Source organism: Tribolium madens, unplaced genomic scaffold (genome assembly GCF_015345945.1).
Source record: "Tribolium madens isolate multiple individuals breed KSU strain unplaced genomic scaffold, Tmad_KSU_1.1 Scaffold_19;HRSCAF=116;Tcas5.2_LG9, whole genome shotgun sequence".
NCBI classification, from domain to species: Eukaryota; Metazoa; Arthropoda; class Insecta; order Coleoptera; family Tenebrionidae; genus Tribolium; species Tribolium madens.
The window spans coordinates 5,299,301-5,321,161 of NW_025400983.1; the positions used below are offsets into that span (position 1 = coordinate 5,299,301).

Genomic DNA, 21,861 nt, shown 5'->3' on the forward strand with positions numbered 1-21,861 from the left:
TAAAGTTGTCTAAAGCTAGTAACGTCATATTGTGAGAAAAGTTAAAATAAATCTAACACGAATTGTTACTTCTTATGTCTTTAGAAAAATTAGATTTAAATTGTTAGGCTTAGTTTTATATTTTGTAATAACAAATAAAAGTTATTGCCATTTTATTACAAAATTCTTTATTTTGTTTTGACTTAATCGGCTATTGACGCCAGGTAAAGCGATGAAAGGGATGACAGTGACAGATAAAAAAACAATGCACCGGTGTTGCCAGACCTAAAATAATATTATTGTTTAAAAGCAAAAAACACCTTTGGTCCTTAAAATCGCTAGAAAAGGGCAAAAAAGGGCGCAAAAGCCTCCGTATCGTGTATAAATATGTCGTGAACGGTGATTTCGTGTGTCAACAGCAACGCAAACCTTAAATGTGATAGAAATTCCAAAACAAACCAAATTTTCCAGTTCAATATGTTCCACAAAGCGGACAACCCTAAATGTAGTTTCCTAGAGCAAACTAAAGCTGCCAGAGAGGAGCGAGCTTTCGAAAAGAAGAAGGAAAATGCTGCGACTTTGATCCAAGCAAGTGTGAGGGGGTGGCTCACCCGAGTCACATTCTCACGCGATATTTTGTAAATTTGCCTTAAACGTGTTCCACAAACGTTAAATTGCTGTTTTCCAGACGAGAGTTTGATGACACAATACCGGAAGTCCCCGAAGATGGGGCTAAACCGAGCTTCAAAGCTGCTGTTCAAGTTTACAACCAGTCGTGTAGATTGCTGCTTATTTGGCGCAAGGAGCGGGATAAAGACAGGTTTGAGAAGCTATGTCGATATTTAGTTGCTACTCTTGAGTGTGAATCCCCCAAGTTGAGTTACGTGGGGGTGGCACTTAGTAAAGAACATGTGATAAGATGGATCTCTCATATGAACGATATTCTATGGAAGTGCTGTGAATACTTAAATGACTTGAAACCTGAGTTTGCTGGTGATATGAAATCAATTGTTTTGTATTTGCACGTGTTAGTTTCTTTCACTAGCACTAGTAACTGGATTGTGTTGAAAAATAAGAATATGGAAGTTTTAAAGTCGGGGATGAACCAGTTGTGTGCTAATTTAATGGGGCAATTGTTCCACAAAGGGTTCTATTTAGTACTGAAGGTTGAACATCATTCAAATGTTATTTTTTCAATAATTTGTTTGGTTTTTAGAGTCTCTTATTGAGAGGTTTGGGGAGAATAAAAATTGCCTTCAAACATGCCACTTTATCTGCAATTTTAACCCTGGCTTTGAGACCTTTAATCGCTGCCAATTTCTCTGATAAGCTTATGACAATGTTTCTTATTCATATTTTATCAGTTCCTGCGCTGATTCAACATTTAGATAACTTAACACCAGAGGTATTCAAACTTATTGCTAAACAAGAATTAAAAGTTCAATTTTTAGTGCATATCTACAATAAACAACCACAAATTGTTTTCAAAAAGTCTCGAACTGTTATCAAGCCAACAATCAATGCGCATCGTCTTCAACACTCTTGAAGGGAGCTACGCCCTCTGCCTCCTCGCAAACCTCCTCCAGTTGGCTTACATGGAACGAGACTCCGCTTTGAAAGACTTAAGTTTCCCGACTTTTACAGTACGCCCTCAAGCCCCCATAAACCCCCCAACTCTACATCAAATTCCAGGTCGTGGTGACGGGTTTACTCGAAAGTTGCCAAAACTACGTAGTTAACAAACAATCTAACCTCACCCATTGGCACCCAGTGCTGGGCTGGTTCGCCCAACCCATGGACCCAGCCTTAAACGCGGCAATGCCCCACGTAAAAATCCAACTCAACCTCTTGTGGAACTCCCCGATTGTGCAAATTCTCTTAGGCAACCTCCTACAACAACTCGTCTTAAATGTGGACTCGCCACAGCCGAGCTCAAGTCCACAAAATACCAATTTCAGCGGGTCGAATTTCTTCAAGAAGGTGTTGGAATCGAGAGGGAACAAAACCAACACTCAGAAGAATTATCGCGCGTTGGGGAGTCCCGAAGTTCACAGAGTTGTACTAGTGTGTTCGTTGTATCACACAGCTTTGAATACTTTGACTCAATTACAGTTAGATATTTTAACAGGTTTGGGGACAAAATTGGGAGAATTGTGTCTAAAATTTGATTTTAAGGATTGTGTTATCAGAATTCGATTTTGTACGATTTGTGGCTGTTTTTGTGTTCATTGGGACCAAATTGTGGGCTTAAAACCTTCCTTGATCATCTTGCAATTAACACAAAGTGTACAGCCCCCGAGTTTCAAATGTTGCAACTGTTTTGCGATTGCATGACGCATTATGTAACGTAAGTGGCGGTTTTTATCCCAAAAAAGAGTTAATTGATTCATTTTAGGATCCTAGACGATGTGGAAATGTACGAACAACAAAACCCTTTTAAATTAACCGACTTTATTGTTTTATCTTCATTTTTAAACACGTTTTTGTATAAAGCCATCTTAGGAAATTTATTTGGTAAATTTGCGATCAAGTGACCTGACTTTGAAATTAAGTTGGCAATATTGAAAAGATAAAGACAGAGGATGTGGAATATCAAATTTCATATCTTCTATCTCTATTTTCCTCAGTGTTGCAAACCTAAGTCGACATTCACAGGCTACTTGATCGAGAGTCAATTTAAATTTTTTGCAGATTTAAAGACAATTCAGTCGAACCCTCTGTTCCAATCTCTTCACACCTTATTAATGTTGCTGTATCGGCGCGATTGTCGAAGAACGTACACTCCTCAAGGCCATTGGTTGCTTAAAGACGTCAAGATATCGTCGTTTATGGCTGACCTTGAGAAAGGGCGTAAAGCCCCCCAATTGCTCCTCCAAACAATGCCACATATCATCCCACATGAGGATAGAGTGCGACTGTTTCGAAAGTATATAACGAACGAGAAAACCGTTTTGGGTTTAACCGAATCGGCTTGTGCCTCTCCCCAGTCGACTCTGATCACAGTTCATAGGTAAACCAGCCGTTATTATTTTCTCTTGTTAAGAAAACTACCTCTAGGTCTCGAATTGTGGAAGACGGCTATCGCCAATTGGCCCTTCTCCCGCCTCAAGCCCTCAAGGGTGTGATTAGGGTTCGGTTTATCAACGAGCAAGGTTTGGACGAGGCCGGGATTGACCAAGACGGCGTTTTCAAAGAGTTTCTCGAGGAGAGTATCAAACGTATTTTTGACCCTTCGTTGAATCTGTTTAAAGTGACAAGTGAGGAGCGGTTGTACCCTTCACCCAGTTCCTATCTGCAAGACAACCACCTTCAATTGTTTGAGTTTGTGGGTCGGATGTTGGGTAAAGCCGTCTACGAAGGAATTGTAGTCGATGTGCCTTTCGCGTCGTTTTTTCTAAGTCAAGTTTCAGGACAAACGGCTCAAGCTTTGTACAGTTGTGTCGACGAATTGCCCTCTTTGGACCCCGAATTGTATCGAAGTTTGAGTTATGTGAAACACTACGATGGAGATGTGTCGGATTTGGACTTGACGTTTAGTTTAGACGAGGAGTGTATGGGGAAGGTGGTCACTCATGAGCTGGTGGCGGGGGGCAAAGCCGTCCCTGTGACGAATGAGAACAAGTGGGTTGATTTTTAAGCAGTTTTGTGTCTGAATTGTGGGTTTTAGGATCAATTATATTCATTTGATGGCACATTTTCGAATGCATGTGCAAATTAAGGACCAAACTAGTGCTTTTATTCGCGGATTTCGCTCGATTATCAATCCTGATTGGTTGTCGTTGTTTTCCACACCTGAAGTGGGATTTTCGAACGATGAAAATGATGATTTTTTAATTCGATTAATTTTTAGTTGCAACGGCTAATCTCGGGTGATAATGTTCCGTTAGATATGAAAGATTTGAGGAAACACACTCAGTATTATGGGGGTTTTCACGACTCGCATCGTGTGGTGGGGTGGTTGTGGGATATTCTTGAAAAAGATTTTACAGAAGAGGAAAAAGGGATGTTTCTCAAGGTGCTACCCCAATTTTTAATTTTCTTTTCCTAATTTTGCTACTTGTAGTTTGTTACAAGTTGCTCCAAACCGCCACTACTCGGGTTTGCCCATTTGGAACCCCCGTTTTCCATTAGATGTGTTGAAGTTGGAGACGATGAAGACACGGGAGACACAATTGGTTAGTCTTGTAATTTATTAGAAGGATCTTAAAATCAAATTTCAGGAAGTGTCTTTCGGGGATTTTTCACGATACGGAAAAAGGACCCACAAAATCGCTTACCTACGTCTTCTACCTGTTTTAATCTTCTGAAACTACCCAACTACCAGAAGAAGAGCACATTAAGAGAAAAATTACGGTATGCTGTCACTTGTAATACTGGATTTGAGTTGTCGTAATTTTATGGAAACGAAATTTTTAACATATGTAAAACTCATATCAACTTTTTGTATTTTAATATACCGAGTGAATTCTACAATGAAGAACTCAACTGTACTTTATCCTTTCAAGCCAAATATTTTATCAGATTTAATTTATTTTAATCAGAATTTGTTGACTAATAGCCACTTTCATGTTGTGATAGTCTTTGTTGTGTTATAATTATGTAATAAACATATATTTTAAGAAAGTGTTTTATTTTCCGAGAGTTCTTTGAAGTTTTTGGGGACTATAAAATGTCAATGTTGGTAGTCATTTTATCAGATTTTTTTAATTATTTGAATTAGGAGTTGTTGAGTAATAATAATTTTCACATTGTGGTAGTCTTTGTTGTGTTAATAAACATTTTATTAACAAAACAAGTTTTATTTTCCGGTTCTTTTTACAAGTATTTGGTGATATTGGCAGGCGTGTCAGTGGCCTTGTCAGTGTCACTTACGTCAATCTGGAATTTGTTTTGATAAAATGCATTTCTTTGTGTAAACTCCTCCAAAACCAAGCAAAATGGCATTCAATCCCTTAACTGAAGCGGAGTGCGGGCAGAAGAACCCCTTGGCCCGTTTGACATCGCACCTAACCCATGATCATGCCTTCGCCGAGGCCCATGGACATGCCTTTCCCAGCAGCTCGGACCAATTGGTCGAGCAGTTTTTACAAGAGACGAAATCGGTGCCCCAGAGCTTCAGAATGGACGGTAGGGCCCCCAGGCGTATCAGAGCCGTGCAAACCTAACTGTGACCAATTCCAGATTTGATGCGAGAAATGCATGAGATCGAGTCTCAAAGGTCAGCCCTGCCGCCAATTCCCGCTTCGACGATTAAAGACCAGATCCACGACGACGCGTGGGCACAACAGTACATAGACGATGGAAAAGTCTTCAATGTAAATAATCAATATTTGGAGATTTTGCACTGTCATTTTTGTTCAAGGACAATGTAAATAGTGAGGCAATTTGGACAGAAATCATGTCGCAAGAGCAAAACAACGCCTCTGTTGAGGACGACTGGGGTACAGATAATTTTCCAGAGATACTCCCAGGACCAAGCAAGATAAATGCCTCACAACAGAGCGCCTGGGAATTGACAGAGGCTGTTGATGACCCCAAATTTGTATATTCGAAGGTCAGACGTTACGTCAAGGTTTGGGGACAGTAAATAATGAATAAATTCCAGTTTATGAGATTCATGAAACAAGTCGGCGATGGAGATGTTAATTTGGAGGACGGGAGGTTGACGGAAGAGGAGGCGCAGTCCTGGAGCAAGGAGTTTATGCAAGAAAAAAAGAAAACTGAAGCTGATATTGAAAAAGTGGCCAAGAAATGGGAAAAGAACTTCGGTAATCGGACAAACGACTTTCACATTGACTTGACAATTGCTTTTTCTTGAAAAAACTGATCATTTACCTCATTAATTCTAAAGTTACATCACTTCTGCATAAATGTTTCACGTGAATGTACGAGATATCTCTTGTTTTCATCAGACCTTGAATGAGTATTAACTGTGTTTGAAATGTTTGTAAATAATTTCAAAAAGCCCATAACATGTTGTTGGATTAAGATTTTTTTGATTAACTTTTGTTTCTCTTGCAAATATTCTGATTGTCAATACATAATTTTAAAATCATGTATTACAGGTTTCTGTAATACTGTTTTCTAGAAAAAAATTGTTGTACGTGTGCTCGCATAGCCATCACCTAAAACAATCTCATGTGACTGACTAGAAGGATTACTAATAATTCAGTGTTGTCAATAGATTTTTTAACACAGTTATTTAGTCATTTGGTATAATTTCAAAGATTACAGATTTCTGTAATTTTTTTAATTTTTCCAACAATTTCGGGAAATACGCTTTTGGTCTCTTCTTTATTTTCAAATATTTGAATGATTGACTAGGTCGTGAATTAGCCTTGAGCACTAAATTTCAGAAGACGATTACAATTCCCAATTTTGGAGCAACCTCCAAGAAGAACTAAAACAAACTCTCGACGGAGCGGAATCGAGCGAAAACACATGGGCGAACGAATTCGATTCCTATTACACAGCCCCATACAACGATTACACATTTACCGAAGAGAATCCCATGTTTGATATCCCTGATCCTTTACAACGAGGCAAAAAATTACTCGAAGACGGCGACCTGCCTTCAGCCGTTTTATGTTTCGAAGCAGCCGTAAAACAAGAACCTGAAAACAGCGAAGCTTGGCTATTATTAGGAAAAACCCAAGCGGAGAATGAACAGGTCTTTTATAAACAAGACGTTTTGCTTTATTTTGATTGTTTTTTATAGGATTGCAATGCCATACCGGCATTGAAAAAATGTCTAGAATTAGAATCCGATAATTTAACGGCGCTAATGGCCTTGGCTGTTTGCTACACCAACGAAAGTTACTACAGTCAAGCTGCGCAAATGTTGCTCAAATGGTTGGCGAATAACCCGAAATACAGCGATTTGGTGCCACCTGATTTTCAACTAACTGGGCAAGTTACAAGCTTTTTACAGCCGTAAGTGATGCTTGGGCGGGCTTCTTTGACGCTATTTTAACATTTCATTAGTGATAAGCTCAGCTTCTGTAATAACCCCTTTTTATGTCTCCATGTGTTCAGTTAATTCCCGTCAAAGCGGCCGTGACTTTGAAATTCAGTTGGCATTACTGTGATCAAATTCCTACAAATGACTGTGACTTATCCTCAAATTGGCATCAAATTTAAAATCTTATTTGGCACATGCAATTTTCACATAACTCAGTGTTGCCAATACATTTCTGTCACCGGGACTATTGTCCATTTTTTTAAATTATTTGCGAATCATGAACTCGACATGACTGTTTTTGACATTTGACAGCTCAAAAATTAGTTCCTCCCTGGCATTAATTTTTTATAGGACTTGAATTATGATTATTATAATAATATAGAGAATATAAATATTGCAGTTGTGTGACAACAAGATACATTTTTGACGTACGTTATTAGCCCTGTGTTAGTTTAATCGCATTTGTTAAAGTGAAAAATACTCTTTTTCATATTAATGTGCATCAATAGGTTGTAGAAGTCTAAATGAATCTTTAATTTAAAGTCCGATTTACACAAAAACTGTCATTATAGTCATTCAAAAAAAAATTAATCACATCAATAATGACAAAAATCTTTATGTTTGCTATATCCTATGTTGATTATGTTGTTAATTTTAACAATTTTTTGCTACATGAGGTACACATTTATTTGAAAAAATATTTTTTAGGGAAGATTGAGTTTAGGATTGTTTGAATTTTCGCATGGTTGCCACCTTAAAATGATCCCTTTCAACAACTACTTCGATGCACATTAATATGAAAACGAGTATAAATAGCGTGACTGACGTTACACAAAAAATATGTAGTGACAGAGCAACGAGACTGTTTACAAATGTTGAAAAGAGATAGTAATAAGTACGTTTTTCGATTTATTAATTTAACCACACGCAAATAACAAAAAAACCGCACATTACTTTACTACTCAGTGTTGCCAACTTAATTTCAAAGTGACAGCCCACTTGATCAGGTGTTTTAATTTGTGCAACTGGATGCAGGAACCAACAGAAATTTATCCAGGATTTGTACATAAAAGCCGCGTTACGACAACCTGTGGATATTGATTACGAAGTACAGTGTGGTCTAGGTGTCCTGTTTAACTTATCTGGAGAGTATGAAAAGGCTGCTGACTGTTTTCGTGCAGCGCTGTCTGTAAAATATGACGTAAGTTTATCGATTTTTGAGGTATTTGTTAAGTTTTTCGCTTTTTCAGGATGCCAAATTATGGAATAGATTAGGGGCGACGCTTGCAAACGGGTCCAAATCGGAGGAAGCTGTAGAAGCGTACCATCGAGCCCTAGAGCTCGAACCGGGTTTTATACGAGCGCGATATAACGTAGGAATAATTTGTATAAATTTAAGGGCCTATAGGTGAATTATATTTGCAGTAAATCGGATTGTTTTGAAAGGTGTTTTGCAGGGAGGCCGCTGAACACTTTTTGACTGCTCTCAACCAACAGGCGAGGGGCAGGGACGTAAAAAATTCACCCTCAATGTCGCAAATGTCGGATACGATATGGTCCACGTTACGGATGTGTATCTCTCTGTTAAATAAAGTCGAACTAAGGGCGGCGGTGGATAATCGGGACTTGGAAACTTTGAATAAGGCTTTTGATATTGTGTAATTTGAGATTGTGCAGAATTGTTATTTTTGTATGCCCCAAAAAATATACTGTTGGTCTTTTTTACAAATTTTATTTTCTTTTGGAAGTTTTAAAAGTTTGTAATATTTTGAGATTGTTTAAGGCATGTCAAAAATAAACTTGTCCTTTTTTCAAAGTTTTATTGCTTATCATTACAAAATATAACACATTCAATTAAATCATAATTTTCAGATTTTAAATAACTAGAATCGATGAGCGTGACAAAAATTCTGTAAAAACGTTACTGTTTAAAGATTAAAACTTAATTTACATCACATTTGTAGTTATCAAAATGAACTCTGCACAATGGTACCGTGAAAATATTTTATTAGCAAACAGTTTAATTGCCCCCTGAGTCTTTATCTACATTAAGTTTTCTATGTTTTTGGGCTGCTATTTCTTTCTGCACTCTGAGCTGGATCTGGGAATACAGTTGTTTACTATCTTCAATACTAGCCTGAAACAAGGACATCATAACCCAAATAAAACAAAATTGTAGCTTTAATACCATTACGAGGAAAACTTTGATCACACCTTGTGGGTCCATCGCCGTGAACCGCACGCTTTTTTCACTAGCCTGTTCTACAGTCATTTCTGCCCAAATCTGAAAATCAATCATAACTTAAAGCCCCCCAAACTCAACTAAACTCACTTTGGTGTTCAATATAACCCTCCAAATCCCCGTGGTTCTGAAAAGCAGTCGACTTTGGACATGTCCGTCGCCCTCGAAATCATTCAGCCTTAAAACCCCTCGACCCCGCTCTTGCCAACTCCCAGACGCTTTATCAAACGCGAATAATTTACAATTAATGTTTAAAATATTCGTTTCGTTTTCTTCCCCAGTTATGATTTCCACCTCTTCGTACTTCCTCTTGTTTGCCCTCGACTCCTCGTACTCTCTCGCAGACTCGCTCAACGATTTCGTTTCTTTACTGGTGATAGTTCCGTCGGTTTTCCCCTCACTTTTGATAGCGCTGCTAAACAACATTTCCGACGTCCCATTCGAGTTTAAACTCGTCGAGGGTTTGGGTTCGTCTGACTTCGTTTCACTGCCCACAACACGATCTTGAAGATTTTGCCCAAAAACAAAGGATGTTGTGGAAAGTGTCGTGCTCGCTGTTGTTACCACCGGTTGAGTTGAATTCGTTTTTGGTTCGGTTTGCACGAGTGGTACGAATTTTGGTGTTTCGCCATTCAATTGGACCGTTTTATTCTCTTCCTTGGAGTTCTCATTTGACGACGGCTTAGCAAACGGGTTTAGTCGACTGGGGTTTAGAACAACTGACGGTTTTGCGGAATTATTAGCGTTGTTGAGACTCAACTGAGGCGGCTTCAAAATGCCACGAGTTACCAATTTATTCTGCGAACTAGCGAATGGATTTGTTGCAACATTTGTTACTGGAATTCTATCAGAAGTACAAGTTTTGAATTCTTCATTTTTATCGTTTTTCTCATTATCACCAGCTTCTAAAATGATGCAATAAAGCAAACACGAGCAAATATAAATGTTTAATTTACCTGTTTTGCCTTCTTCAGCAGGTGTATCTACTTTCATTGTTATTGGGGGGTTAAGGCTAGATTGGTTACCACTATTATCCAAATCTATAAAAGTAAACAAAAATCAAAACATACCTCCAACTGTTCTAAATCTAATTTTATTTTCACGGTTATCGCAACACTGATAACAAAAACTAAAATTATATGTTGTTAAACAAACTCACTTTCAGAGGTATCCGCCATTTTTATATTCACCCAACTGCCAAAAGAAATGACGTATCTGGATATGCAACCAACATAACGCGATATCTAAGGCGGAAATGATAACAGTTTTTTTTCCGGACATTGATTGATTTAAATTGATCTCAATGAATTCTATTTTTTTTTTAAATATTTGCCAATTAAAACGGTTTTATAAAGTTTTAATTTTTAAAAAGTCTCAGTTTTATATGTTGGTAGTCCCGGAATAGTTACTTTATTGCCCAATCAGAATCTCCCATTTTTGAAATGTATTTTTTATAAAAAGTTATTATTTTCTAAATAAAAGTGTAAGAAAAACTTTCGGTTTTGTTACAAGTTTAATATGAAAATAATCTTTCCAAATTAGGAATTGTTTAATAAAATTAAGAACTAGAGTCCAGTAAATCGAAGATATACATCGATAAAAGAGACAGAACTAGTTTTTGACATTTGCGCAAGTAGCCCGTCTCTTTTTATCAACGTCCATTATGGTTTAATTTGGCTCTACTTGACATAACCTCAAACCGATTCCTAAATTTGTAACCATTTGTCGTATTACTCTCCAAGAAGATTGCTCGAAAATTTTACAATTTCCATTATCTGACAGCCCCCTTTCAGTCCGCGATATTACCCCATTTGAGCCATATGACTGTTGACAAGAGCCAATTTTTGACAGTTATCGACGTCTCGCGCCTGTCAATCCGTAAAATGTAGCAAAGTAAATACAAAATCGTAATTAATTACACTTTGATTATAAAGAAGATTTGGTTTTGATTAGAATCAAGCATGGAATATACGGCTGAAAATTTGGAAAAGGCCGTAACCTTATTTTACAGAACCGAAGCGGGGCAACAAGCGGAGGCCCACCAGTGGTTAACCGAGGCCCAAAATTCGCCCCAAGCTTGGAGCTTCGTATGGGAATTGTTGAGCCCCCACCGAGTAAGTCTAGTTTGTCAATGGTACAAAAAGTGAGGTTATATTTGTAGAATTCCGAAGTGCAGTTTTTCGCTGCTACAACTCTCCATACGAAGCTGATGAAACACTGGAATGAAGTCCCCGAGGATCATTACGAGCTGTTAAAGAAGCGCATTTTGGAGGCTATCATTAATTATGCCATGGGCCCCAAGATCGTCTTGAACAGGCTTTGCATTACGGTAAGTCGTTATGTTTGGTCAGCATTCACTTAGAATTTATTTCAGTTATCGGCTTATATTATTCACACTGTCCCCACGCACTGGCCCAATGCGTTTGAAGAACTGGTTTCGAGTTTCCAGCCCCAACATCTGCCCAATGTTGAGCCGGAAAGAGTCATTTGGATACTTTTAGAAATCTTGACTGTGATACCAGAAGAGGTACAATTGCTAAATTCGTGATTCAGTCAAAAATATCTAGTTTTTAGTTTCAAAGTACGTTGCTAGCAGTAAGCCAAAGAATGAGGGTACGGACGGTCTTACAAGACGTTTCCAAAGACATCCTTAAAGTAGTTGAGATGTGTCTTATGCCACTTCCAAGTGCCGGGTATTTATTTCCAATTAAGTTGGTAACATCGACTATTTCATTTAAACGTCACATTTTTATACTTAATTGTCATGTCATTTCTGACGGACGGACACTGGCAGGCCCGTCACCGGCACAATGCAACATCACCAATAATTCAATGTTGCCAACTTAACTTCAAAGTTTGAAATTTATTTGCTATTTTTCAGCTTTGATATGCTAAATTTGACGACGTATTTAAACGCGGCGAGATGCGCCTCCGCTTGGATCCAGTTAGGGGGTTTAAACATCGATGATTGTACTTCAGTTATGAATCTTTTAATAAACTTGACATGTTTCGTGTATTGGTAAGTTCAAGAGTCAGTTTTGTACATTTCTAAATAAAAATAATGAAGGAACAAGACGGATCCTGAATGCATGTCTCCGGAAGAAATGGAATTGATGGAAGTGACTGTGGAGGCGCTAACGACCATAATCCAGCACCCCCATACTAACCGTTACCACAACCATGTGATGAAATGCAGTGCTGACATGTTGTACAAATTTGAGAAAATACTCGAATGTGAAAGGAATAGTCCCGAGTCTAATAAAGTAAGTTTGTTTGTTTGTTTGTTCATTCGATTACTAAGACACTTTTAAGGACATTGTGGCCAATCTTTATGGTTTGTTGGTGACCATAGCTGACGTGCATTCGAAGATTTTCATCAATAATTTGAAATCGGAGAATGTGGACGAGCAACGAATCAGTTTCGATTTTTTCAACTCAATTTTGAAGTGTACAAATCTGCCCGGCTTGTACCCCGTTGATGAGTCAAGCAGTACCCTAACTTTCGGGTTTTGGTACACTTTGCAAGATGATATCTTATCGTTAGAAACCGCGGAATGCGCCCAATTGTTACTAATGATAAAACCGTATTATCGTGATTTAGTTTGTATAATGTTGCGAAAGTCCATGTTTCCGTTGAACGAAGACGGCGATTGGTCGTTGGACGATAAGGAAGTGTTCCGATGTTACCGACAGGACATCGCCGATACGTTCATATACTGCTACAACGTTTTAAATTTAGAAATGCTTGATATTTTGAATAGTAAATTGATTGAAGCTTTACACAAGAATAGTACTTCAGTGGTTCCCCCGCCGATTCAGTGGAACGAAGTCGAGACTTGCCTTCACGCATTTGGAGCGATTGCCGAGTCTATCGAACTAGAAAATTTGTATTTGCCGAAGCTGATGGTGACAATTAAAGAAATCCCATTTACCGACTTGCATAAAAAGGTCATGGCTTCGGCTTTAGAAACAGTAGGCTCATACTCGGATTGGATCACTGAGCATCCCGAAATGTTGCAAAATGTATTACCATTGGTGATTTCGGCTTTAGACAAGCCCGAGGTTGCCACTAGCGCCACCATGGCATTGAAAGACTTGACGCATAGTTGCCAGAAGTATTTATTGCCGTACGCTGACCATATTTTATTAGCGGCACAAGTAAGTCATTTCCGCCATTTTGAATTGTTACTTAAGTCATTTTTCAGTCTGCTTTGCAAGGGGGCGCTTTAAAATTGGCCGAGTGCAGTAGACTTATGTATAGTATAGGAAAAGTTTTGAGTATTCTACCAGTTCCACGTATTATGGAGTATCTCAATATAATCTTGGCCCCCTCTTTTAAGGAAATGCAAGATTTGTTAAATGTTGAACCGGTATGTTGGTAATCAACAAGAGATTTCATTATTTATTTAATTTTTTAGTCGCCAGCTGTGAAAACTTCACTAGTTACAAGACTTAAAGTTTTATCGTCGTTATTTAATTCGCTATGTGTTAAGAAGAGCCAAACGCAAATTATAGAACAACCGACTGTTTTAGTGATGCAAAATACAATGCCGTTGTATAAGGTCATTGGTGAGAAGTATTGCACAAGTGGGGACGTCATGGAAGTAAGTCATTTGTTTATTGGGTGATTTTAAAGTTTTTTCTATTATTATTTTGCGTCAAAAGCTTTTCAGAGTGCGTTAATAATAATAGTGTATTTTATGTTTTTAATGTTGGTGACAATTTATCACACGACGCAAATGTCAGTTATACTTCAATTTTCCAACGTCAATCTGATTTGGTAATTTAAAAAAAAAACGCTTTTATTTCAAAAACGTGCTTAAACATCATATTTGGCCTATTTGATAATTTTTCAACTTGTTTTTAACCAAAATTTGTAAAATAATTCGATTTCTGGCTGAAAAACCGACCAAAATGCTCTGAAAAGACAAAAATAATGTACTTTTCAATCCAATTTAGCAATTTTTCGACGCTGTCGAGTGAAATCTCCTAAAAAAAAATATTAATTTGATTTTTTCACAAATTTTGAGAAAATTTGGCAAAATAATTGAGTTTCTGCACAAAATTCTCAAGAAGTGCAAATTATTTCAGACTTCTGCAACTCGTATTTTGCATGCATCTAGAATATTAAAAAATAAATAAAATCTTAGGAATAATAAGTAAAACGTCGAGATTATCTGAAGGGATAAAGTTGGCAACAGTCCATCAAAAATTGTTGGTTTTCATGAGTTGAATTTTCCAACGGTAATCTGATTTGGTAATTTTTTAGCCAGTATTAACGAAATTTCTCGGAAAAAAAAACACTTTTATTTCAAAGACGTGTTTAAACACCATTTTTGGCCTCTTTGGTAAATTTTCAGCTTGTTTTTAACCAAAATTTGCAAAATAATTCCATTTCTGACTGAAAAACGTACCAAAACGCTCAGAAAAAGACAAAAATAATGTTCTTTTCGATCCAATTAGCAATTTTTCGACGCTGTCGACTGAAATCTCGTAGAAAAAATTAATTAATTTGGTGATATTGTGCTAAATTTTGAGAAAATTTGGCAAAATAATTGAGTTTCTGGCTCAAAAATTTACAAATTCCTCAACAAATGCAATTTACATCGAAAAATCGAATTTTGTTTCTTGACGACTGTGCAAAAAAAGCAAAAAAATTCAAAATGTATTAATTTTCTGTTGTGACCGCAGTTATAACAGTTTTTACATTTCTAAAAGAAATCACCAAATATGTCAGAATATTAGAATTTTTAGAAAAGTTTTCATCAAATACTCTTGAAAATCACCAGACTTGGCAACACTGGCAATCATAAATAACAGTACCTAGGCGTTACCAATTGACGCAAAATTCCATAAATTAAAAAAAAAATCTTTCAAAATCTTGCTTGGATGAATGCCTTCTGCAACTCGTATTTTTACATGCATCGAGAATATAAAAAAATAAGTAAAGTCTGACGAATATTAAGTAAAACGTCGAGATTATATGAAGGGATAAAGTTGGCAACAGTCCATCAAAAATTGTTGGTTTTCATGAGTTGAATTTTCCAACGCAATCGAACGAAATTTCTGGAAAAAAAACACTTTTATTTCAAAGACGTGTTTAAACACCATTTTTGGCCTCTTTGGTAAATTTTCAGCTTGTTTTTAACCAAAATTAGCAAAATAATTCCATTTCTGACTGAAAAACGTACCAAAACGCTCCGAAAACGACAAAAGAAAATTTCTGGCTCAAAAATTTACAAATTTCTCAACAAATGCAATTTATTATGTTAGTAACTGAAAAATCGAATTTTGTTCCTTGACGATTGTGCAAAAAAGCAAAAAAATTCAAAATGTATTAATTTTCTGTTGTGACCGTAGTTATAACAGTTTTTACATTTCTAAAAGAAAGCACCAAATATGTCAGAATATTAGAATTTTTACAAAAGTTTTCATCAAATACTCTTGAAAATCACCACACTTGGCAACACTGGCGATCATAAATAACAGTACCTATGCGTTATCAATTTACACAAAATCCCCTAAATTAAAAAATCTTTCAAAGTTTTGCATGGATGCATGCCTTCTGCAACTCGTATTTTTACATGCATCTAGAATATTAAAAAGTAAAAAAAAATCTTAGGAATAATAAGTAAAACGTTGAGATTTCCTGAAGGGGTAAAGTTGGCAACAGTCCATCAAAATATACTACAGAGTTATCAGTTTGTATTATCTTTAAAAATTGTATATTTTCAAAACCACGAGGTCTAGAAAAATTCTAAAAGCAAATCTGAGCTTGTATTAACGTTGTTTATCACTATATTAGAACCCTTTGGAATCAAATTTGTAAACCTTTTATACCGATTTTCGAAATTTTCGTGATTTTGTTACTCCTGAAATGGATATTATTTCTACTCTAAATAATAGTTTACAAATAGATATTAACTAAGATTGTTGTAAATTTCAGGAGCTTAGTACTCTTTTGAAATACGTTGTGACCACATTATTGGAAGACTGCACCCCCCTCATTAACGACATCCTTCAGTTAGTGGTAACAGTGTACCGGGAATGCCCCCAATCGAATATTTTAATGGTCGCTAAAACGGTTCGTATCGATTAAAATTTTGTTTGAGATGACAATAATTTTTTTATTTTACATTGACAGGTGGTGATTATGTTTGGCCACGAAGAGGAGTATCGCGCTATAACGCAGCAACTTTTGCACGAAATAGTCAGCACAACGCTTCAAATGTGCGCGCAATTAAACAGTGCCAACCAGTTAGCCGAAAAAACCGACGTGCTTGAAGGCTTCTTCGCAATGATGGCTCAATTAATCAAAAAGCTTCCTCAAGTGGTGTTTGCCAGCGGTATTGACACCGCTGCTTTGTTCCAGTGTGGTGAGAATCTAAGTTTGATTGTCTTGTTTGAAGTCACAAGTGTTTTATTTGCAGCCGTGCTGTGTTTGTCTCTACCAGAGACGCAGACTTTAAAATTGTGTACTAGTTTCTTAGTGAACTTCATTTCGCAAAGTCGCGATACCGCTCAAGCTAATATTGTCCAAAATTACGGTGAAAGTCTCGTTTTACGAATTCTCGTTAATTTAGGGAGCACCGCACCGAGGTCGTCCGTAGATATATTCAGTGATTTGTTACTTGCTTTAAATAAAAAATACTGTGATAATCTAAGTAGGTGGTTGAATACTTTATTGGCACAGGAAGACTTCCCGTCGCCGAGGATTTCCAGACAACAAAAGGAGAATTTCATTAAACTCGTTTTGCGGTAACTCCTCGTGATTTTTTTATACCAAATTAGAATTCTCATTGCAGAGAGAAAGCAAACAAGAGAAAATTATGCGACTCGGTTTTGGAATTTACCTTGATTTGTAGAGGAATTCTAAGGGAGGATCCAAACATGCCGTAATTAAAATAGGGTAAGTGTTTATTTAATTAGATCATAATGATTGGTTTTGTTCCTGCACGCCGTATTTTTCCAACAATTCCTGTTTCCGTCTCCTCAATAAAGCCTGCTCCACCTCCTGCTGACTTGGCACAGGTACGTGAGCTATGAATTTCTGATCCCCTTCAGCTTTCTTCTTCTCAACATCTTCATCATCAGACTGTAAAGATTGTAACAATGAAAAAGTTTTTGTTTTGTTAGTCCGGGCAAATTAGCTTAAAAAATAGGGGTCAGGTTACAATAATTCACATAAAGCTGTAAATTGGTACGAATGTTGGGAACTCCATTATAAAAGAAATGTGAAAAGTCCCCATCGATCCCACATCTGCAAAAAAAGTTATTCAAGGTCAAACGTTGCAAAAATGGGATTTTTGCATTTTTCAGCCAAACGGTAAGTTTTATCATAAAAATACATCTGACAAAAATTGTAGATCATGCAATTCTCTATAAAAATTATTCTTATACTTTTTTTCCTAAGAGTTACCATTTCTGAGATATAGCGATTTAAAAAGTTGTGTTCTTCATAACATGCACACGTTTCCACGCCACCTCTGAGGTAGTGTACTTGGCGCGTTTTTTTAATGTAGTTTCCCCGGTAGGTCTATTCCACGATCTATTGAGGTTCTGTTTAAAAAATATTGTATCAAATGACACATGATACTATTGGAGATGATAAAAGCGATGTAAATTATGAGTAATATAGGGGAAAATTATTCGTCTGATTGATAGTTATCTGATGGTATTTCAAGTGTACTGTCTTCTTCATTTTCTTCTTTTCTTTGTTCTTCTTCTTCAACTTTCTGCTGGGTACAAGTAAATTGTTCTAAAAGCGATGACTCAGATGTCTCCTCGCAGATATCGTAAACATCTTCTCCTAGTAACGACTCAACATTGGAGCATGATTGGCCTTGACAACTGGTACATGTTAATGAACAAAACAATTCAACTTTTTTGCAACCACATTTGGCATTACACCACTTTTTGCAATTGCAAAAATTGTATTGAGGAGTTTTTCCGGTGCAGGTGGGAATAAAGTCTGAATTGGTCCCAATGTATTATTAACTAATTTCCAACCCCAGTCTTCTGGGTCCAGTTTATTACCAAGCCACACTTGAACTTGATAATAAACCCGAAATAGATGTTGCTGAGCAGAAACAGAGGTTGGGGGAAGACATGCCAATTGCACTCGTTTTTTGTTACGAGTATTTTAAAAAAAAAGATAAGTATTGAAACTTATCTAAGCAGGTAATTTTTTTAGAGGCTCCGTGCATAGAAAGAAGAAAGCGAATTCCGTTGATGATTACAACTTGTGGAGTAGAATTACCATTTTGAAAAACTTCAGCACAATTAATTAAGTCTTGTTTTTCAAACAATTTAGAAATTGTTGTTTTATCTGCGAGGAGACATCTGATTCATTGCTCTTAGAACAATTTACTTGTACCCAACAGGAAGATGAAGAAGAAGAAGAAAGAAAAGAAGATGACGAAGAAGACAGTACACTTGAAGTACTTGAACTATCAATCAGACGAATAATTTTCCTCTATATTACTCATAACTTACATGGCTTTTATCATCTCCAATAGTACCATTTGTCATTTGATATAATATTTCTTAATTAAACAGAACCTCGTGAAATAGGCCTAGAGAGGAAACCACGTTAAAAAAATGCGCCAAGTACACTACCTCACAGATGGTGTGGAAACGTCTGCATATTTTGAAGAACACAACTTTTTAAATCGCTATATCTCAGAAATGGTTACTCTTAGGAAAAAAGTATAGGAACGTTTTTTATAGAGAATTGCATGCTCTACAATATCTGCGAGGAGACATCTGAGTCATCGCTTTTAGAACAATTTACTTGTACCCAGCAGAAAATTGAAGAAGAAGAAGAACAAAGAAAAGAAGAAAACGAAGAAGACAGTACACTTGAAATACCATCACATAACTATCAGTCAGACGAATAATTTTCCTCTATATTACTCATAATTTACATCGCTTTTATCATCTCCAATAGTACCATGTGTCATTTGATACAATATTTTTTAATTAAACAGAACCTCAATAGAACGTGGAATAGGCCTACCGGGGAAACTACATTAAAAAAACGCGCCAAGTACACTACCTCACAGGTGGCGTGGAAACGTGTGCATGTTATGAAGAACACAACTTTTTAAATCGCTATATATCAGAAATGGTAACTCTTAGGAAAAAAAGTATAAAAATAGTTTTTATAGAGAATTGCATGCTCTACAATTTTTGTCAGATGTATTTTTATGATAAAACTTACCGTTTGGCTGAAAAATGCAAAAATCCCATTTTTGCAACATTTGACCTTGAATAACTTTTTTTGCAGATGTGGGATCGATGGGGACTTTTCACATTTCTTTTATAATGGGGTGTCCAACATTCGTACCAATTTTCAGCTTTATGCGAATTATTGTAACCTTGAATGTGTTCATTGCCCGGACTATGTGTAGTTTTCTTACATCCTCGACGGCGTAAATGTGCTCCTCTTCGGGCATTTCTTCATCTTCATCTTGTGCCAATTGCCGCTCCTTTTTCTCTTTCCATTCAGCAATAGCCTTCTGAATCGCTAAAAAAATGAATGAGGATTCGTGTCAGTTGTTGATTAATAAGTCTCACATGTTTTTTCAGCCACCATCTCCAAAGGTATGAGTATACCATCATCGTCGTCCATATACCCGTAGTAGTCCGCATCGATATCTTTCATCATCTCCGCCCTTGTCTTCCGAGGCGGAGGCGGTGGCTCTTGCTCAAACAATTCCCGGACTCCTGCAGCGTAAAGACAATACTCCACTTGACTATTCACAATCACTTAGCAGATTACGATTCAAATGTGATGTTTTCTCGTTACCAACCACAATAATAGACCGTTTGGGTTTCATGTAGATAAACAAAATTTGAATAAAAGCCTCAAATTACCTGGCAGTTCTTTAGCCGCCCCGAAGTACTTGTAGCCCCGATTTCCAGGCACCTCTTTTCCCTCATGATCCAACATCCGGGGCCCGGTTCGCTGGTAGTCCGGACCTCCCAAATCCTTTATCTGGTCCTCCCAGTGGCGCTTTTCGCGCAAGAGTTTGTTGATTTCGTCGTTGAGATCGCGGATGCGGAATTCGCCAAGACCGGCGTTCTGGATCTGGGCGACTTTTTTCGCGATTTCTCGGATTATTTGCATTCGCCATTTCTCGCACGCGTAGAGACTTTTGCATTCGGAGGCCAAGTGGGGGCGTCGCCGCTTCTGCTTGTCGATTTCGCCGAGTTGAGCGGCGCGCCAACGGGCCAAGGTGGTCCTAAATTTTGAAAAAATTGCTCGTTTAAGGATGTTTTTGCAGATTACAAATACTTACATAGCCTTTTCCGCGTTTCGGGCCTAGAAATACATGATTTGATTGGTTTATTGCAATAATGTTTAAACAAAAACTACTCACCATTTCAAGTTATCTAATTACTAATATTAAATCGAACTAAATTGTAGTTTTTAAAACTTAAGGAAATATTACTTTAATAAAACAAATAAAAAAGCATTTGAATGAAACACAACGTTTTGTTTGAGGTTAATTTGTTTACGAAATGTGTCAAACTCAGTTGTGGTGGCAGTACTGTCTGCGAAGGTGTGAATCTTGGCTACTACAATTTTGTTTCAATTTTTTTTCGGGAAAATCAATCGGTTTTAAAATAAAACAAAGTTTACACAATTAATAAACGACGTTTGTACGTAATTGGTTTATTTTATTTAAAACCATTGTGATGCCATTACTTGGCTTTACAGATCTATATTAAAAGGTGTGAGTCTTGGCTATTTCATTTTTAAAAGAATACGATTTCGAAGTTGTAAACTAAATCATTTATTACACAATTAATAAACGTTTATTTTATTAGGTGTATTTTATACAACACTACAGAACAATTAACTAAATTTAGGAAAAATACAACAAATGCAAATCATTTAAGGAACATAAGTAAATAATGAATATTTTATTTAGTTGATTGACGCATTTCTGTTAATTTTTTTAATGTTTTATTTGCATATTCTGCAATGACATATTAATTGCATGCAACGTAAGAGAAATGGAATTACAGAAACTTATTCTGTTTTTGTATAATAAAGTACATTTACATGTAGATCGAAAAATTTACACAATTTTTTAATTGACCTTACCTGGGAACAGAGGTATTAGAAAAAAAAATTGTTAATTTTATAATGAAACAGATTATACATAATTATACATATAATTTATTACTTGAGCATTAAAATTAAATAATTTACTCAGAAGCAATTTCTTATATGAAATGAGTAAGTGCATTCAATAATAAATATTTTTTAAGGAATTCAATAGATAAATAGTACATTTTTCGTATTTTTTGGTAAAATAATAGTGATCGTTATAAAATTTGTGTCTACATAGTTTGGTGATTACTCCACGAGCTTCGCTTGTTTCCTAAACTAAAACAGCTTTCATCTATTATTTGTTCGATACGAACCTTTGGAAATTAAACGCAGTTTCTTAAAAATCGATATATTTATGATCACAGCATACTTTTATTACAATTTTTCGATTCTGACTTTGACATCGTTCTTGGGTCTCAGCACCAGGTCCGGCCTGAACTCGATCTCGTACATATCATCAACTTTCTCTAACTTAAACTTCCTTAAAATCCCACAGAGTACTGTTTTGAGTTCCAGGAAAGCAAACTTCTGTCCTATGCAATTTCTAGGCCCCGC

The 21,861-nt window shown here is 36.6% G+C and overlaps 5 protein-coding genes across 11 annotated transcripts; 3 read left to right on the plus strand and 2 right to left on the minus strand.

The window, feature by feature from the left end:
• The first annotated feature begins 238 nt into the window (after positions 1-238).
• Positions 239-4,596, plus strand: LOC123010451 (ubiquitin-protein ligase E3B). Its single transcript, XM_044407353.1, has 13 exons — positions 239-617; positions 668-1,145; positions 1,196-1,384; positions 1,431-1,622; positions 1,672-2,107; positions 2,155-2,326; positions 2,375-2,493; positions 2,671-2,989; positions 3,037-3,600; positions 3,647-3,776; positions 3,830-3,994; positions 4,043-4,154; positions 4,200-4,596. Exons 1-13 carry the CDS (start codon positions 457-459, stop codon positions 4,370-4,372), a joined length of 3,210 nt encoding a protein of 1,069 aa, XP_044263288.1. The 5' UTR covers positions 239-456; the 3' UTR covers positions 4,373-4,596.
• A 222-nt stretch (positions 4,597-4,818) lies between these two features.
• On the plus strand, positions 4,819-8,759 carry LOC123010460 (peroxisomal targeting signal 1 receptor). Of its 3 annotated transcripts, none has more exons than XM_044407373.1 (9): positions 4,819-5,106; positions 5,161-5,294; positions 5,342-5,533; positions 5,585-5,747; positions 6,339-6,649; positions 6,698-6,912; positions 7,976-8,141; positions 8,191-8,348; positions 8,398-8,759. In XM_044407373.1, exons 1-9 carry the CDS (start codon positions 4,917-4,919, stop codon positions 8,600-8,602), a joined length of 1,734 nt encoding a protein of 577 aa, XP_044263308.1. In that variant the 5' UTR covers positions 4,819-4,916; the 3' UTR covers positions 8,603-8,759. The 3 variants fall into 3 exon arrangements, with proteins under 3 accessions (XP_044263308.1, XP_044263301.1, XP_044263318.1); XM_044407366.1 differs by having other exon boundaries at positions 4,820-5,106; positions 6,336-6,649; XM_044407383.1 differs by having other exon boundaries at positions 4,821-5,106; positions 6,336-6,649; positions 6,698-6,888.
• Positions 8,746-10,388, minus strand: LOC123010476 (ran-binding protein 3). 4 transcript variants are annotated; one of them, XM_044407393.1, is made up of 5 exons: positions 10,342-10,388; positions 10,139-10,222; positions 9,273-10,087; positions 9,129-9,224; positions 8,746-9,077 (listed from the first exon to the last, which is right to left on the minus strand). In XM_044407393.1, the coding sequence occupies exons 1-5, from the start codon at positions 10,358-10,360 to the stop codon at positions 8,961-8,963; spliced, it is 1,131 nt and encodes a 376-aa protein (XP_044263328.1). In that variant the 5' UTR covers positions 10,361-10,388; the 3' UTR covers positions 8,746-8,960. The 4 variants fall into 4 exon arrangements, with proteins under 4 accessions (XP_044263328.1, XP_044263336.1, XP_044263356.1 ...); XM_044407401.1 differs by having other exon boundaries at positions 9,273-10,084; positions 10,342-10,367; XM_044407421.1 differs by having other exon boundaries at positions 9,273-10,084; positions 10,139-10,194; positions 10,253-10,345.
• Positions 10,389-10,825: 437 nt separating this feature from the next.
• LOC123015491 (importin-13) lies at positions 10,826-20,055 on the plus strand. Of its 2 annotated transcripts, XM_044415240.1 has the most exons (15): positions 10,826-11,075; positions 11,136-11,296; positions 11,344-11,511; positions 11,557-11,709; positions 11,757-11,875; positions 12,064-12,201; positions 12,250-12,445; positions 12,495-13,340; positions 13,388-13,552; positions 13,601-13,786; positions 16,129-16,266; positions 16,327-16,558; positions 16,613-16,940; positions 16,988-17,091; positions 19,773-20,055. In XM_044415240.1, the coding sequence occupies exons 2-14, from the start codon at positions 11,144-11,146 to the stop codon at positions 17,079-17,081; spliced, it is 2,916 nt and encodes a 971-aa protein (XP_044271175.1). In that variant the 5' UTR covers positions 10,826-11,075; positions 11,136-11,143; the 3' UTR covers positions 17,082-17,091; positions 19,773-20,055. The 2 variants fall into 2 exon arrangements, with proteins under 2 accessions (XP_044271175.1, XP_044271174.1); XM_044415239.1 differs by having other exon boundaries at positions 10,826-11,296.
• LOC123015492 (pre-mRNA-splicing factor ISY1 homolog) lies at positions 17,079-20,726 on the minus strand. Its single transcript, XM_044415241.1, has 6 exons — positions 20,567-20,726; positions 20,486-20,508; positions 20,061-20,428; positions 19,761-19,910; positions 19,604-19,710; positions 17,079-17,277 (listed from the first exon to the last, which is right to left on the minus strand). Exons 1-6 carry the CDS (start codon positions 20,567-20,569, stop codon positions 17,113-17,115), a joined length of 816 nt encoding a protein of 271 aa, XP_044271176.1. The 5' UTR covers positions 20,570-20,726; the 3' UTR covers positions 17,079-17,112.
• Positions 20,727-21,861: the final 1,135 nt, after the last annotated feature.